The 17,277-nt window shown below is 40.2% G+C and overlaps 1 protein-coding gene across 1 annotated transcript; it reads left to right on the plus strand.

Moving 5' to 3' along the window:
- The first annotated feature begins 1,497 nt into the window (after positions 1–1,497).
- On the plus strand, positions 1,498–3,223 carry LOC121972168 (GDSL esterase/lipase At1g28590-like). Its single transcript, XM_042523841.1, has 5 exons — positions 1,498–1,791; positions 1,858–2,079; positions 2,236–2,384; positions 2,459–2,735; positions 2,804–3,223. Exons 1-5 carry the CDS (start codon positions 1,560–1,562, stop codon positions 3,067–3,069), a joined length of 1,146 nt encoding a protein of 381 aa, XP_042379775.1. The 5' UTR covers positions 1,498–1,559; the 3' UTR covers positions 3,070–3,223.
- Positions 3,224–17,277: the final 14,054 nt, after the last annotated feature.

Here is a 17,277-nt window from a genome sequence, read left to right on the forward strand (position 1 = left end):
TGACAAATGATTTAAAATTAGATGTTATGTTTATCTATACTTTTACCGAGTTTGCAGGAATTGACAAATCTAGAGGACCTAACACTATATTGAAAACTAGTTAGGTCTGAGGACTTGATAACTAGCATGAAGTCTAGATAGGTCAAGATGTACTTGATATCTGATAGAAAATATAACTGAGTTTACGGGACCTGATAGCTGGCTGAAGTCCAGTTGAGTATGTGGACTTGACAATTAATAAGAAGATCTAGTGAGTCAAGAGGCAAGTCAAGTGATTGCAAATATGAAGTGAAGGTAGGTTACTAGAGGAGAGTGCTCCAGTGAGAATGAGTCCCAGTGGGACTATAAGCGCTGGTCCAACTTAAAGTCATTTTGAAAGTCAAAGTTGAGATCATGGTTAGATCCTGGTCTTGGTAAGACAAGATCTAATTAATAATGTCATTTAATATTATGATAACTCTGTTTTGCAGGTTATAATTTATTGTGCTAACTTTGTGATGTAAGAAATCAAATGGCTGGAAAAAAAAGGCTCTAAACACTTGAACATAGTCTAGACTCCTGGAGGTCTAGACATCCAGAGTTCGTCTTGGCGCCTGAAAAGGGGCCGAATCAAGCAGGCGACAAGCTGAGGTGACATACTCTGATTAGTCAGCGTACGTCAAAGTCCAAACACTCAGATCGGGTACAAGTGCTTAGATATGGATAAATTTAGAGATAGAGTTTCGTCAAGGTGCAACCTTGTCAGCACTCCAGGCACCCGAATTGGCTCCAGACACCCAGAGGTCGATGCTTTAGCGACGAAGCAGGATTGGATAGGCCTCGATCCAGGCATTCGAGGGTGGTGCAACCGTGTCAGCACTCCAGACACCCGAACTGGGTCCAAGCACCTAGAGGTGGATAATTTACCGACGAAGCAGGATTGGATAGGTCGTGGTTTAGGCATTCGAGGGTGGTCCAAGCACCCGAAAATACCTATAAAAGGAGTCTCAACCATCAACCTTGAGAATCAATTTTCTATGCTTATTCACATCATTTGGCTGCAATTTTCTACGCTTATTCACCATCATTTGACTGCTTCAAACTTCATTTTGCTGTTGTCCTACAACGCTGCTTCACTTGACTACTGTAGACGGATCAACTCCAACACATGAGCTCACAATTTCTTCACCGTGTGTTGATAAAATTTAATTTATAATTATTTGATTTATTACTAAGGAAAGTATAAGACTGTTATACTTTCTAATTTCTCTATTTGTATTCGATTATTCTATTAAGAATTTACTAGTAGAAAATTTAGTAAATTATCCAATGATAGATTTAAGGAACCTAAGTCTTGAAATAGTAATCGTCTTACTCTAATTTTGATTTGATTTTTAAGAATTGTTGTGCTACAACGCTGGTTGTTCCCGATAATATTTGGAGACATGCCATAAAGGTCCTGAAAGTTGGATTATTACACATTTAAATCCCTAAATAATAATAATAATAATATAATAATAATAATAATAAACATCTGATCATCGTCGACGGTTGGTGGCGCTCTCAGATCCACTTCCACAATGATTGCCGCCGCGGCCGCCGCCTACTTCCTCCTCCTTTTCCCGGCCGTTCTCGCAGCCGGCTGCTACTCCTCCATTTTTAGCTTCGGCGACTCCCTCGCCGACACTGGAAACATCCTCCACATCGTCGGCAACCGCAGCGCCGGTTTCGCCCGCCTTCCATACGGCATGACCTACTTTGGCCGCCCCACCGGTCGCTTCTCCGACGGCCGCCTCATCCTCGATTTTATCGGTATCGCACTCTCCCTTCTACTCCCCTTTCCTCTCCGTAAGAAATCGATATTAATATCCCCCGCAGCGGAGGCGCTCGGATTGCCCCTTTTGCCGGCTTACTTGGATCGGCGGCGTGTCGGCGGAGATTTCGAGCAAGGCGCCAACTTTGCGGTGGCAGGCGCGACGGCCCTCGACAATAGCTTCTTTAAGGAACGAGGCATTCGCATCTCCTTAACCAATGTCTCTTTAGGCGTCGAGATCCGGTGGTTCCGCCAATTGCTCCCCTCACTATGCTCTTCCCCTTCAGGTTCAATTTCCCCCATCAATTTTAGATCTTCCCTTTTCTATTTTGGCCCAATTTTACAAATCCAGATCAAATTCGATGAAGGAGTTGAAGATTCGATTTGTGCGCACCGAGTGTCTTGAAACTTTGATCTTTTAGTTAAGAACTCTCTGATGGCAGATTGCGCAGACACGCTGCAAGATTCTCTCATCATGATGGGCGAGATCGGAGGCAACGATTACATAAATCCGATTTTTCAAAGAAGAAGCTTGGAGGAGGTCAAATCCTTCGTTCCTTTCGTCGTCGCCACCATCAGCTCCGCCATCACTGTAACTTCCAAATCAAGTCCACTCTCATCATTCTTTCTTCAATTTTCAAACCGAATTTTCGATTTTCGATCCAGGAACTGATCGAGTTGGGCGCCCGAACGCTGGTGGTTCCAGGAATCACTCCTCTGGGATGCAACTCCGCCTTCCTCACCGAGTTCCAGACTCAAAACGTCGACGATTACGACGCCAGCACCGGTTGCCTGAACTGGTTGAACGAATTCTCCACCTACCACAACAGCCTCCTGGAAGCGGAGCTCCAAACGCTGCGGGGATTACATCCTCACGCTACTATCGTCTACGCCGACTACTTCGCCGCCATAATCAGCATCCTGAACAATCCAAACCAGTTCGGTGAGTGATCGAGTGAGCACTTCTCGCGAATGATCGTTGAGCATTTGATAAGTGTGTGTTCGGTTTAGGATTCGGGAACGACACGCTCGTGAGCTGCTGCGGCGGCGGCGGCCCTTACAACTACAACCGCCGGCTCCAATGCGGCTCCGACGGGTACTCGCTCTGCGACGAGCCATCCCGCTGCGTTATATGGGATGGAGTCCATATGACAGAGGCGATGCATCGGATCATCGCCGGCGGCTTGTTGCAGGGTCCTTTCGCCTCCCCTGCAATCGCCGACGCTTGCGGATTACAGAGCGTCATCCATTCGTCAACCAGTAGAATGGCCTCTTAATATTGCAATTAATAGATGGTTTATCTTTTAACAGCTATTTCATCTCCATTAATCCGATCTGTATTTTCTTGTTAGAACTTACCTATCCGTATTTCGACCTCTATCATTACAATCATTATCCATGAGGGGCCATAAATTAATCTGTTTTTTTTCTTGTTGCCTATGGTTTGAATATTTTGCTGAAATAAAACTTTTAATATTTATTTTTTATGAAAAAAATGAAAATTTATATCTCCACTTTGAGTGCTATCTACTTTTTTTTTTTAAATTTAAGATTATAGTGTTAATTAACATAATCAATTAAAAAAAAATTGATAAACCTAACTAGTCTCGATCTGATTCTATTAAATTTTTCGATAGTCTAGAAATTCAGTATTTTTTTATTATACGCTCTTTGAAAGAAAATTTGAACCTCTTAAACTATCTTTATTGGTCAATGAGCTCATTAACACATGTTATAACATCCATCCATTTCAATTAAATTGTTTTATTTTTTTCTTGAAAATTCATTACTTATCGAGTGAATTAATTATTAGAACATCCATAATGGATCTATGTTAATAATACACACTACCTCATCAAAAAACATAGGGTCCAATATCATATACTCATATAGCAATACATTTCTTTCACCCTTATTTCTTTTAACATTAATGTTCATTATTCATGGGGCCCAGAGTTCACTCAATTAATCATCTTAAAATTATATCATATTAAATAAATAAATTTTAAAATATTAAAATTATTATTATTATTTTTAATAATAGCAGTTAACTAGTCGTTATAATTTTTTAAATTTAATTCAAATTAAATTAAAAATAAATAAAATAATATAAAATACAAACCTAAATAGTTGGAAAAATATGTAAAAAAGTAAATTATTACCATTTAAAAAATATTATTATTATTAAAAATACACTCATTATTTATTATTTACCTATTTTATTTGATTTTTAATTTTAAAATTTATATTTTTTTAATAAAAAAATAAAAGAAATACACTTACCGGGGTGAGCCAGGGCTGACCCACCCCATACAACATTAACACGTTCAAAGTCATGAACTTATTAATGTGAAAGAGTATTATAATACCTCTTCACAATGATTTTAATACCAATGGAGATATTATAACATCTCCATTAATGAGCAGTATAGATGCTCTAATCTATCCTACTCACAATTAATGACTGTGAAAGAGATCTTAAATAAAAAGACATATGATATTCATTTTTTGTTTTTCGAAACTTATTTCTTAATTAAATGGATTTTTTTTCAACTTTTAAAGCACTAAATATATTAATTCCTTTTAATTCATTGTATATTTTTCAATGAGTAGAAGTGATTAATAGATGTTGGTGTATTGAAATTTGCAAGTAACTGGACAAATAATTGTAAACCTCACTCTCAAAGTAGCTTATGAGAGTAGATCCTCTGGTCCGTAAATTATGGATCAAAAAATGATCCATTACATAAGGATCCTTAATTTAGATGGACCCCATTTGAAAAGAGATGGGGTCCATCCAAATTAAGGGTCTATATCAATGGACCATCCTCTGATCCATAATTTGTGAACTAGAAAATCCCTACTGGTAGCTCACACCTCTTTATCAACCATTTTTTTTATTATTTTAATATCTGATATTATTTAGAGCATCCAGTGTTAATATATAATTGTTATAACATCTAAATGATATTATAAATCAATATGGGTGGATGTTAAAACTTCCACACATTAATAGTTCAATTCCTTAAATGCGATTAATGAAGATTTTATATAAAATAATTTAAAAATAAATATAAAGAATTGATGTGGATATATTGATGGGCCCAAAGAGAATTAGGGAGAAAAAGAGAGACATTTCCATCTTTTTACAGGTAAAGGGTTTTGGTGTTTATGTACTACTGTTCATCACGTGGGGAAAAGGGGGTTGCTGGGTTTGGGTTTCGGTCGCCACCTCTCTCCCTCCCTCTAGCCACTGCTCTCCTCCCCTTCTCTCCCTCTCAGGTGCCTCTTCTCGTTGACGTCGACCGTACCTCCTCTCCCCGTCCCTCTCTGGTCGTTCGCTGAGGCAGTAGTCAGAGTCGTACACTCGGAGGAGCATGCCTCCCTCTCATACGAGAAACCACATCTATCTCACGCCAGCGCCGCCACTGCCTCACGCCCACGCACAAGGATGGCTGGCAGCATCGACAATGCCGCCATAGACGAAGGGGCACACCTCCTCCTCTTCTCCATCGTCGGTGTTAGGATGTATACTAAAAGCCTAGCTTTTAGTATAAACATTTATCCAGAAATAAGAATCACATTGGTAAAATGTCTACATTTATGATAAATGTAGTTGTTCAATTAATTTATATTGTAGATAACATGGTGTGTGGAGTCACACACAGAGGATCATGTTATCAGTACCTTATAAATTATAAACAGTAGATCACGACCAAGATGGGAAGGAGCAAACCATTGGAAGGTCGTAGTATAATTAGGTATTAGTTTATCTTAACTATATAATTACACTAGTACACTTAGAGTGTATTGAGTAGGACCATTAGAGGTCGTTTCTTTTTATACTGACTTTATAAAGGAACAAAGACCTCAGTTATTATGGAAGTGTGTGCTCTTAATCCTAATATAATAACAAGCACATATATTTGATATTTATTTATTTAATTTATTAATGGGTGAGATTTAGTTCGATAAATCAATAAACCCGATAAGTTGGGAAATTATATTACTTATAGTGTGTGTTGTTGATTATAGAAGGAAAGTGTGTCCTAGTAATCTGGTTGAGAATGACCCCAAGAGGAGCTCATAAGGATTGTCATGTTAAACCTTGCAGGTGGACTTAGTCCGACATGACGATAAGGTTGAGTGATACTACTCTTGGACTAAGATATTAATTAAGTGAGTTGTCAGTAACTCATTTAATTAGTGGGCATTCATTATCTTAAACACAGAGAGACTATCACACTCATAATAAGAAGGAGCCCAAAATGTAATTTGGGATTGGTGTGGTAGTTCAATAATAGTTCTTTAGTGAAATGAATTATTATTGATGAAATTAAGTTGTGTGTTCGGGGCGAACACGGAAAGCTTAATTTCATCGGGAGACCAAAACCAATTCCTCCTCTCGGTCCCTATTGTAGCCTCTTGTATATAGAGAATTATACCTACCTATACCCACCTTCTTACCCAACCTATAGGGGTCGGCCAAGCCAAGCTTAAAGCTCAAGCTTAGGGTCGGCTAAGCCTAAAGGTTGAGCCTTAAGGTGGCCGGCTAATACTTGGAGCCCAAGCTTAGGTGGCCGGCCACATTATGTTAAAAAGGATTTTATTTATAAATTTTTTCTTATGTGGATTTCATGGTTTTAAAAGAAAGTTTAAAATTTAAATATTTCCTTTTATAGCGTTCTACAAAAGATTAAGAAAAGATTTAAAATCTTTCCTTATTTGTAGATTGAAAGGTGAATTTTAATTTTAAAGAAACTTTCCTTTTTTAACCATGTTCATGATTTAAAAGAGATTTCAAAAATTAAATATTCTCTTTTATAAGTTTCTATAAAAGATTAAGAAAAGATTTGATATTTTTCCTTATTTGTAGATTGAAAGAGATTTTAATTTTTAGAAATAACTTTCTTTTTATCCACATGTTTAAAAGAAAGTTTTAATTTATAAAATTTCCTTTTTTATAATCCATCATGAAGGGAAAAATTATTAGAGAAATTTTTATAAAATTTCTGGAAACAAATAAGGAAGTTTTAATTTGTGTTTAAAATTTTCTTTGCTTGGAGATTTGGTTGTGGCCGACCATTATAATAATGAAAAGGGAATTGATTTTAATTAAAATAAATTTCCTTTTTCATGGCAAAAGAATTAAGGAAGTTTTTATTAAATTTCCTTATTTGCCAAGACCAAGGTTATAAAAGAGGGGGTAGAGGTGCCTTCATGGCTAACGACTCTATTCTTTTTCTTCCTCTCTTTTCCTCCTTGGTGTGGCCAGCCCTAGGGCCTCTTCTCCTTCTCTTCTCTTCCTCCTTTGTGGCCGGCGGCATCAACATAAGAGAAGTCCATGGTGGCCGGTTCTAGCTTGGAGAAGAAGGAGAGAAAGGAGGCTTCGTTTCTAGCATCCCTTGGAGCTTGGTGGTGGTGGCCGAACCTCACATCTCTTGGAGTTTATGTGGTGGCCGAAACTTGCTTGGAGAAGAAGGGTTTTGGTGGTTCTCATCTCGGTAGATCGTTTCCCACACAACGTCCGGGATAAGAAGAGGAATACGGTAGAAGATCAAGAGGTTATTTGCTTACAAAGAAAGGTATAACTAGTAATTGTTTTCCGCATCATACTAGTTTTCTTTGTATAGTTATTTTTTGAAATACCAAACACAAGAGGCATATGATTCCAGAGTTTTCGGATTTGTTTCGAATTTGTGTTTCTTTTGTTTTATTTTTCGAATTTGTGATTCGATTGTTCTTTTTGGTTAAACCTAGAGTTATTTAAGAAAATTAAATATTAGCATTTCTTAAAAGACTTTGTCTAGGCGGTGGTGGTTGCTCCCATATCCAAGAAGGTCACGTGTCTCGCCATGCAGTCCTGGAAGCTAATTTTGGAAATTAATATTTAATGGAATTAATAACATAGGTGGATTTGGATCAATAGTGTTAAGTTCCGCTTGCGATCCAAATTTAAACCATTAAGAACAGATAAGTTAAATTTGGAATCAACGATGTTAAGTTCCGTCTGTGATTCCTAATTTAACTTCTAATGAACACAATAGATTATTTAAAGAAAGGTTCGACACTTGTACAAAATTTTTATACAGTGGAACCGGTACGATTTTCCTAGGACTAACCAATAGTCGGGGCCTCTTACGCGACCCTTGTCGCGAATGGCGCAGCCGCAGATGCCTTGGGCGTCTCTCGTCGCCTCGTCGGAGGCTGGTTTTCTTCTGCCACAACCGAAGGCATGCCTTTGCCCGCGCCTCCTGCTGCCAACGCCGCCTCCATCGCTCCCACAGGGCACGCCACTCCACCGCCCAGTGTGGCTCGCCGCATTTCCTCGCTCCACGCTGACGCCAAGGCCAAATGCACACCGCCTTCTCTCTAGGCATCGCCGACATCCCCGATCAGTCGTCGACCGAACATGTCACAGCAAGACTAGCCTCGATCTGCATCCGGTTCCCATCATCGCAGTCGGCCTCCGAGCCGCAGCAGTGCCCCATCGTTGTAGACAGCCCTTGATCCACGCTGCCATACACTTCCGAGTTCCATCCGATATTCTATCCATGTCGGCGCACGCTGGTCCGACACTTGAGCCATCACTGATCCGGCTTGCAGGCCCCTGCTATTGCACTCTGTCTCCATGATTTGTGTTCTGCCCTGTGTACTATGTTTCAACCATCGAGCCGTTGTGTTTCAGGTTGTGAGTTACGGGTATCACCCGACCTGTGTGCCATGTTCCCATCTGTGAGCCGCTGGGGTATGTCGGCCTAGGTGTCGTTGTCATATTTCGGCCTATATGTCGCCTTTTGGATCCATGCTGCACCGGACTCCATGTCGCTCCCAGATTCGGCTCCTCAGCTGACTCACACTCTGTTGGACCCCGTGGGTGTTTTGATGTAATCAACCAAGTTAGGTTAGGTCCTGTTTATTATTTGATCCCTGTGTCTAAGTGTGCAGGAACTTAGGAGCGCAAGAAGTCGAGCGGAAGATGTAGCTAGAGAGAAGGACGACACGGGAAGGGTGCTGACAGGCTTGGTGCGTCCGAAGGACGAAAGAGTTGCGAAAGAGTACAGCGGTGGGCGAGAAGAACGTGCGCGGCGTTTGAGGGACAAGAAGCCGGGTCGGAAGCCTGCTCGAGGAGAAGGCCGGAAAGTGGGTTCGGTGAGCCCTATTTCGGTTGGCGGGAATCACCCAAGCAATCGAAGCTTCGGAAGATGAATAGAAATCAAAAGGAGCTGAAAAGCTAGCTGGAGGCTCCTTCAACAAAGGGTTGAAGGTGCCTGTGCTGCCTGCAGGCTTGAAGGCGCCTCCATTCCCTTTGAGGCGCCTAAAACCCAGTTCGAGGCGCCCTCAAGGGCAATGGAGGCGCCTCAGACCCAATCAAGATGAACGTTTGCAATTAGATAAAGATTTATTCGGTCAAACTTCTTGGAGGCACCCTCAACCCTCTTGGAGGCACCTTCAACACTCGAGATAGACTTTTCAGGAGCTATATAAAGGCCCCTAGAGCTAGGAAATAATCAATCAACTCTGTAACAACTTCCTAACAACTTGTAAGAGCTTTTAGTGTGTAAAAGGCTTCTCCGCCTTTAGAGAAGGAGACTTTTCTAGTGCGTTTTCCAACCACCTTGGATTAACAACCTTCTTAGTTGTAACCAAGTCAAAATCGCTGACTCTTCTTTCTTTTCTATTATTCTGCTTTATTTTATTTTCTTATTATTGTTGCTATAATTTTAGAGTTGAAAGTTTGAGGAGGGTATTTTTATTTTGCAGGCAATTCACCCTTTCCCTCTTGCCGGCCCTGCTGCACTAACAAGTGGTATCAGAGCCCGACAACCTCAGAATGACTAACCGTCGACTGAAGCACGAAGATCAAGATAATGGTTGGAACAAGCATTCATCCTCTGAAATTTGATGGAGACTTCACTACATAGAAGCGAAGAATGGAGGTATTCTTTAGGATTGAGTTTGATATTCTTCTTATTATGAAATATGATTTTGTAGCCCCCAAAGACAAGGAAGAATACAACTATACGAAGAAGGAGCAAGCCGATTTCCTGGCCAACGGAAAGGCGGAGTTTCACCTGCTAAGCGTCTTGCCACCCCAGGAGGTAAGTCGGATCGGAAGCTACGACTCCGCTAAAGACCTCTGGGAAAAATTCCTGGAGCTCCACGAAAACACCTCAGAAACAAAGTTAGCAAGGCGCGACATCCTCCGGACTCAGCTGACGAATCTTTGGATGAACAATGGCGAGAAGGTAGCGCAACTCCAGGCGAAAATTAAGAAGTTGATAACTCAACTGACCAATCTCGGAGAACCGGTAACGAACCGAGATTCTATCCGGTATGCTCTCAACGCCTTCCCAAGAACTCCAGAGTGGGCTTCCTTAGTAGATGTTTACTACATCTCTAAGGGCTTTGATGTAAGTACTTTAGAAAATTTATTTTCTACATTTGAACTTCATGAATCAAGAATTGCAGAACCTAAAGAGAAGTCAAGTCTCAATGTTGCCCTATAAGCCGAGATGGACGATCCCGACTCTGAAACGTCAATCGACGAAACTGAAGCGACTTTATTGGTAAGGAAGTTGAATAAATTTGTTAAAACTAATAAATTTAGATCGCAGTCAAAGAAGCATCAATGCAATAAAAGGACGGTCCGATGCTACAACTACAATGAAGAAGGGCACATCAAGGATGACTACTCCAAATTAAAGAAAAGGAACAAGGAGAAGTCTCGAAGACCGACGTCCTCCAAATGCAAGAGTCTAAAGGCTATATGGGATGAATCTTCATTCTCAGAATCTGAAGTCGAAGCCTTCTCGGGAGATTAGCACTAATGGCCAACCATCTTTTTGAAAAAACCAGCTCGGAGATGAGCATAGATGAAATGGGAGGATCATCAGAAGAAGAAAGGTACGATGAAGGGGGAGCATCACCAAGTGAGCTAAGTAAGGTACGTGCTCTAACCCCTACTCAGTCCTTTCAATTTATCAAAGTGCTTACGAAAGATCTAGCAAAATTAGAAAAAGAAAATACTGAATTAAAATTAAACTTAGCAAAAGCATGCCCTCTAGAAATGTATGATAATTTGAAATTAGAATATGAAAAATTAAAAATTGAAATTGAAAAATTGAAAAATTGAAAAATGATCATGCATACCTAAATAAATTTTCAAAATCAAAAATTAAAATTTATGGAAAAGTGAATTGGTATATTAGAAAACACCAGGGTCAACTTAGAAAAGTTCCCAAAAGTTATGTACCCCCTAAGTTCTTAAATCCAATAGGAAGGAACCTATACTGGGTTCCAAAATCTTTGCTAGTTTAATTTTTTTTAAGTTAGAGCTTACAGCGAGAAAATTAAACGTTAAAATTTCTTTATGATACTTTGTCTAAGGAAATGGTTTTTGCTCCAATAACCAAAAAGGCCTAGTGCCTCGCCACGACCTGGAAGCCAAAATATCGAAACAAAATATTTAATTAACTTTATGTTGAAAGCATTAAAATTAGAATTAAATAATACTTTAAAAAGTTTTTCAAATATCTTTTCTAAAATTCTTCAAAAATATTTTTTTCTTTTAAGAAAAATGTTTGTTACTAAAAAAGTTTTTTTTCTTAGAAATCATTTTGAAAATGTCGCACTTGGATTTTAAAAATCATTTTTTTTTACTTGAATTTTTTTTCTTGATATTTATTACCCCATTTCTTTTTACTGTGATCAAAGGGGGAGAAAGATAGGTACAAGTCTAGGGTGAATTTTTAATGTTTTTTACTTAAAATTTATTTTTAACTTGTGTTACAAATTCTATTGCAATCCTTATGCTTGAACTGTTAGTTTACTAATTTCTATAAATTACTGTTTGTCTATTTTGTTTCCCTAACTTGAACTTGGGTTGATGCATATCAAAAATAGGAAGATTGTTGGACTCCGTGGGTGTTTTGATGTAATCAACCAAGTTAGGTTATGTCCTGCTTATTATTTGATCCATGTGTCTAAGTGTGCAGGAACTTAGGAGCACAGGATGTCGAGCGGAAGACGCATCTAGCGAGAAGGACGGTACGGGAAGAGAGCCGACAGGCTCGGTGCGTCCGAAGGACGAAAGAGCTGCAGAAGAGTACACCGGTGGACGAGAAGAACGTGCACGGCGTTTGAGGGATGAGAAGTCAGGTCGGAAGCCTGCTCGAGGAGAAGGCTGGAAAGTGGGTTCGAGTGAGCCCTATTTCGGTTGGCCGAAATCACCCAAGCAATCGGAGCTTCGAAAGATGAATAGAAGTCAAAAGGAGCTGAAAAGCTAGCTGGAGGCGCCTTCAACAAAGGGCTGAAGGCGCCTACGCTACCTGCAGGCTTGGAGGTGCCTCCATTCCCTTTGAGGCGCCTAAAACCCAGTCCGAGGCGGCCTCAAGGGCAATGGAGGCGCCTCAGACCCAGTCAAGATGAACGTTTGCAATCGGATAAAGATTTATCCGGTCAAACTTCTTGGAGGCACCCTCAATCCTCTTGGAGGCACCTTCAACACTCGAGATAGACTTTTCAGGAGCTATATAAAGACCCCTGGAGTTAGGAAATAATCAATCAACTCTGTAACAACTTCCTAGCAACTTGTAAGAGCTTTTAGTGTGTAAAAGGCTTCTCCGCCTTCAGAGAAGGAGACTTTTCTAGTGTGCTTTCCAACCATCTTGGATTAACAACCTTCTTGGTTGTAACCAAGTCAAAATCGCTGAGTCTTCTTTCTTTTCTGTTATTATACTTTATTTTATTTTCTTATTATTGTTGCTATAATTTTAGAGTTAAAAGTTTGAGGAGGGTATTCTTATTTTGCAGGCAATTCACCTCTCCCCTCTTGCCGGCCCCACTGCACTAACACACTCATCTACCCTTCAGGGCCGCAATGACTCGATCAGCATCGCAACCAACTTACTGATTCATCCGAGGACGTGTGGCCTTACTACCTGATGTGGTCGTGCTTAGGGATGACAATTTCACCCGAATCCGATAGAGGATCCGACATCCAACCCGAATGGAGGAGGATATAGAGGGACTATCAATACCCGATACCCGACCCGAATACCCGATTAATTAATATATATACATATATTAAAGAAAATTTTCTTTTTCTAAAATCAATTTACTATTTTTGTTGATATTAGGAGGAGACTATATAGATATTTAATCTATTTTTTAATTATATATATTTTTTAATAGGTTGTTAATTTTAATATATTTTTATTGAATGATAATAGTTAGATAGAAAGAAGAAAAATTATAACTATAGAAAATATCCGATCATTTAATGGGTATGGGTATACTCATCGGAGATCCTATACCCGATGGGTATGAGGACGGAGGAAATAGAATCCGACCCGAACCCGAACCCGAACCCGAACCCGACCCATTGCCATCCCTAGCCGTGCTCCTTCGGCTCAGGGTCCTCTTGGCAGCTGGTGGTTGGTCGACGACCTTCGCTCGGCCGGCGCCGATGGTTCTGATGGAGCTTCCTTCCTTCTGGCCGCCTGGGCTTCCTCCACATTTATGTATTCGTTGGCTTTCTTCAACATATGGTCGTTGTCTCGGGGCGGCTTCCTGACGAGAGATCGGAAGAAGTCCCCGTCCACGAGCCCTTGTGTGAACGCGTTCATCATGGTCTCGGACGAGACCGAGGGAATATCAATCGCTACCTGGTTGAAGCGCTGGATGTAGGCTCGAAGAGTCTCTCTTGGCCCTTGTTTCTTGGAGAACAGACTGACGCTTGTCTTCTGATAGCACCTGCTACTCGCGAAATGGTGGAGGAAAGTCGTTCGGAAGTCCTTAAAACTCCGGATCAACCCGTCCGGCAACCTCCAAAACCAGCGTTGTGCCAAGCCAGATAATATAGTGAGGAAGACTCGGCATTTTACTCCATCTGTGTATTGATGAAGAGTAGAGACATTATCGAACTTACCAAGATAGTCATCCGAGTCAGTTGATCCGTTGTACTCTCTAATCGCCAGAGGAGTGTAGTGCCTCGGTTGCGGATCTTGCAGTATCGCCTCGGAGAATTGGCAGTTGATCCGCTCGAGAGACAAATCAGCTTTCAGCGCTTTGCCTTTCCTCGCATCTCGAACGGGCGCTTCATCTGACGAAGAACTTCGGTCTTGGTTTGCTTGCGCGATCTCGGAGGGCATCTGGAATAAAGCCCGGTGGAATAGTATCGGGGCGGGTGGCGCCTCCCCTTGCGTGCTGGTCGGCCCTTTATTCTGTCCCCAGATGGACAGTTGTTCAGACCGGTCTTCCTGTGCCGCTCGGCCTCCCTGCCCGGCTCGGCCTCCCTGCCCGGCTCGGCCTTCCGAGGCTGATGTCGCCTGTTGCGCCAGCCGATCAACCAACGCTCTTTGCTGCTACTGCTCGACTATTTTTTCTGCTCGTGCTTGTATGAGCGTTCCGAGCTCCTCGTAAGTGAGCTTCACGGTGTGAAGTTGTCCAGCTTCTTCCATCTTCTCGGCTTAGATGTAGGTGCGTTCCCACAGACGGCGCCAAATTTGATCATGTCTGAGAGTCGAGTCGATGGACGCTGGGGAGATGGCGCTCACGTTGACTGGATATACACTGAGGATGACATGGGCCTCCGATGAGCTAAGCCTACAACCACAAGTCGTTAGTGCTGAGCTAGGGAGGGGTTCCTCGGCGATGACCCTCCGACACTCAAGTTAAACACCAGCGGCAAGTGAATGAAGTGGAGAAGAGAAAAAAATAGCAATATAGTTGTAGCTACAGTAGGAGTGAACCTATCACCGTCGAAGTCTGGGAGTCCTTATATAGAGCTCCTGAGAGGTGTGTGCACGCTTTCCAAGATGTGCACGCTTCTTAGAGCATACCTGGAAAGGATGTGTCAGAAAAGTGTGTCTAACGCCATACCTTAACAGCCTGAGCATATCCCCGCCGTGACAGTGGAAGCTTCCACCGTACGATTCTCTGTCTAACCATGCCGCCTATCAATGACACGGGTCCCTAGGAAGATATTCTCAACTGCTCTTTTTGTCCGTTATTGGGTGGAGCAGGAGAGTCGCTCGGCCAGTTTGTCGTCCGGGTGTTACCATGGTTGGACCGAGCGGGAGAGCCGCTCCGCCAGTCCATTGTCCGGGCGATATCATGGTCGGGCCGAGCATCCGCTCGGCCAATGGTCCGCTGTCCAACTCCGTCCTGTCGAGCGAGGGAGCCCTACCTGCTTGGTCGAGGCTACGCCCACCGTTTAATCGAGCGAGATGACCTCTCGACCCTCGTCCTTCCATTCTTGAGCTTTTTGAGCGTCAGGAGCTCAGTATTTGGTCGAGCTGTCAAAGTGTTGGATCAACTACTCTTCATGCCGACCGGGAAGGTGGTTCGCCCGATTGGACGAGTGCCCAGGACATTGACCACTTTAACTATGACCCTCCATGTGGCGATGACCTTCTACAAGGCAGGTCCCACCCTTACCACTGGATCATTTATTTTTCCAAGTGAACCATAAATCCTCCTAATTGATAATATGGATCCCAAAATGCAAATATAAATAAATTGATCTAATTACACTTTACGCTCCGAATGATTGATGCTTCCCTCAATACAATATTTATTAGGTGAAGCGGAAGATATCTCGATCGTGGGAGAAAACGGGTAAATTCCATATGACTTAATATGTCTGACAAGTCGCACTATAACTCAACCCAAGTTGCATCTTCCTCTCCGGGATTCCGAAAAGGTACTTTTGGAACACCAACAGACATTAATTTAAAGATAAAATTGAGTACTATACTTCATGTTAATATGGAAATGTAACAATGACTTTATCATCATAGGGCCCCGGTCGCTGGCTACAAGTACTGTTGACCAGGGACCCTACGATGACTTTGTCAATACAGAAGATAATCATGGAGATGCGGCCAATATTCCAGTTATGTTATTCTAACATTTCCGTCTTCTCATATTTTCGACAGGATCAAGAATATAAATAAATAAATAGATAGATAGTAAGATTCATAAATAATTAATATTAATATTAAAATGATAAATTGATCTAATTACACTTTACGCTCCGAATGATTGATGCTTCCCTCAATATAATATTTATTAGGTGAAACGGAAGATATCTCGATCAGGGGAGAAAACGAGTAAATTCCATATGACTCAATATGTCTGACAAGTCGCACTATAACTCAACCCAAGTTGCATCTTCCTCTCCGGGATTCCGAAAAGGTACTTTTGGAACACCAACAGGCATATTAATTTAAAGATAAAATTGAGTACTATACTTCATGTTAATATGGAAATGTAACAATGGCTTTATCATCGTAGGGCCCCGATCGCTTGCTATAGGTACTGTTGACCAGAGGCCCTACGATGACTTTGTCAATACAGAAGATAATCATGGAGATGCGGCCAATATTCCAGTCATGTTATTCTAACATTTCCGTCTTCTCATATTTTCGACAAAATCAAGAATATAAATAAATAAATAGATAGTAAGATTCATAAATAATTAATATTAATATTAAAATGAATATGAGATTAATGAGTGGATTTTATATAACATAATTTAAAATAAAAAAATAAATATAAAGAATAATAAATAAATGGATAGTATGACACATAAATAGTTAATATTAATATTAAAATGATATAACATCTAATTAATATTAAGATTATGGTGTTAATTAACATCGTCAACACTCTTTACTGGTCGATGAGCTCAAGAAGATCGATCCCTTTCAATTAAATTGTTTTATTTTTATCTTCAAAATTCATTACTTATCGAGTGAATTAATTATTATGGCTCTAATCTATCCTACTCACAATTAATGACTGTGAAAGATACCTTAAATAAAAAAAACATATGATATTCATTTTTTGTTTTTCAAAACTTATTTCTTAATTAAATGGATTTTTTTTTACTCTCAAAGTAGCTCACACCTCTTTATCAACAATTTTATTTTATTATTTTAATATCTGATATTATTTAGAGCATCCAGTGTTAATATATAGTTGTTATAACATCTAAATGATATTATAAATCAATATGAATGGATGCTAAAACTTCCACACACTAACAGTTTAATTCCTTAAATACGATTAATGAGAAGATTTTATATAAAATAATTTGAAAATAAATATAAAGAATAAAAATAAATAAATACATAGTAGGACTCATAAATAATTAATATTAATATTAAAATGAATATGAGATTAATGAGTGGATTTTATATAAAATAATTTAAAAATAAAAAAATAAATATAAAGAATAATAAATAAATAGTAGGACTCATAAATAGTTAATTTTAATTTTAAAATGTTATAATATCTAATTAATATTAAGATTACGGTGTTAATTAACATCGTCAACTTTCTTTACTGGTCGATAAGAGCAGATCCTCTAGTCCGCAAATTACGGACCAAGGGATGATCCATTACATGTGAATCTTTGATTTTGATAGACCCCACTTATTTAAAGATAGGATCCATCCAAATCAACGGTCCTCATC

This window comes from Zingiber officinale, chromosome 4A, assembly GCF_018446385.1.
Source record: "Zingiber officinale cultivar Zhangliang chromosome 4A, Zo_v1.1, whole genome shotgun sequence".
NCBI lineage: Eukaryota > Viridiplantae > Streptophyta > Magnoliopsida > Zingiberales > Zingiberaceae > Zingiber > Zingiber officinale.

Bases quoted from the DNA above. Each gene is read 5' to 3' on its own strand.
- LOC121972168 (XM_042523841.1), top strand. From the start codon at position 1,560: ATGATTGCCGCCGCGGCCGCCGCCTACTTCCTCCTCCTTTTCCCGGCC. The intron at 1,792-1,857 runs GTATCGCACTCT...TATCCCCCGCAG, and splicing joins CCTCATCCTCGATTTTATCG to CGGAGGCGCTCGGATTGCCC. The intron at 2,736-2,803 runs GTGAGTGATCGA...TGTTCGGTTTAG, and splicing joins GAACAATCCAAACCAGTTCG to GATTCGGGAACGACACGCTC.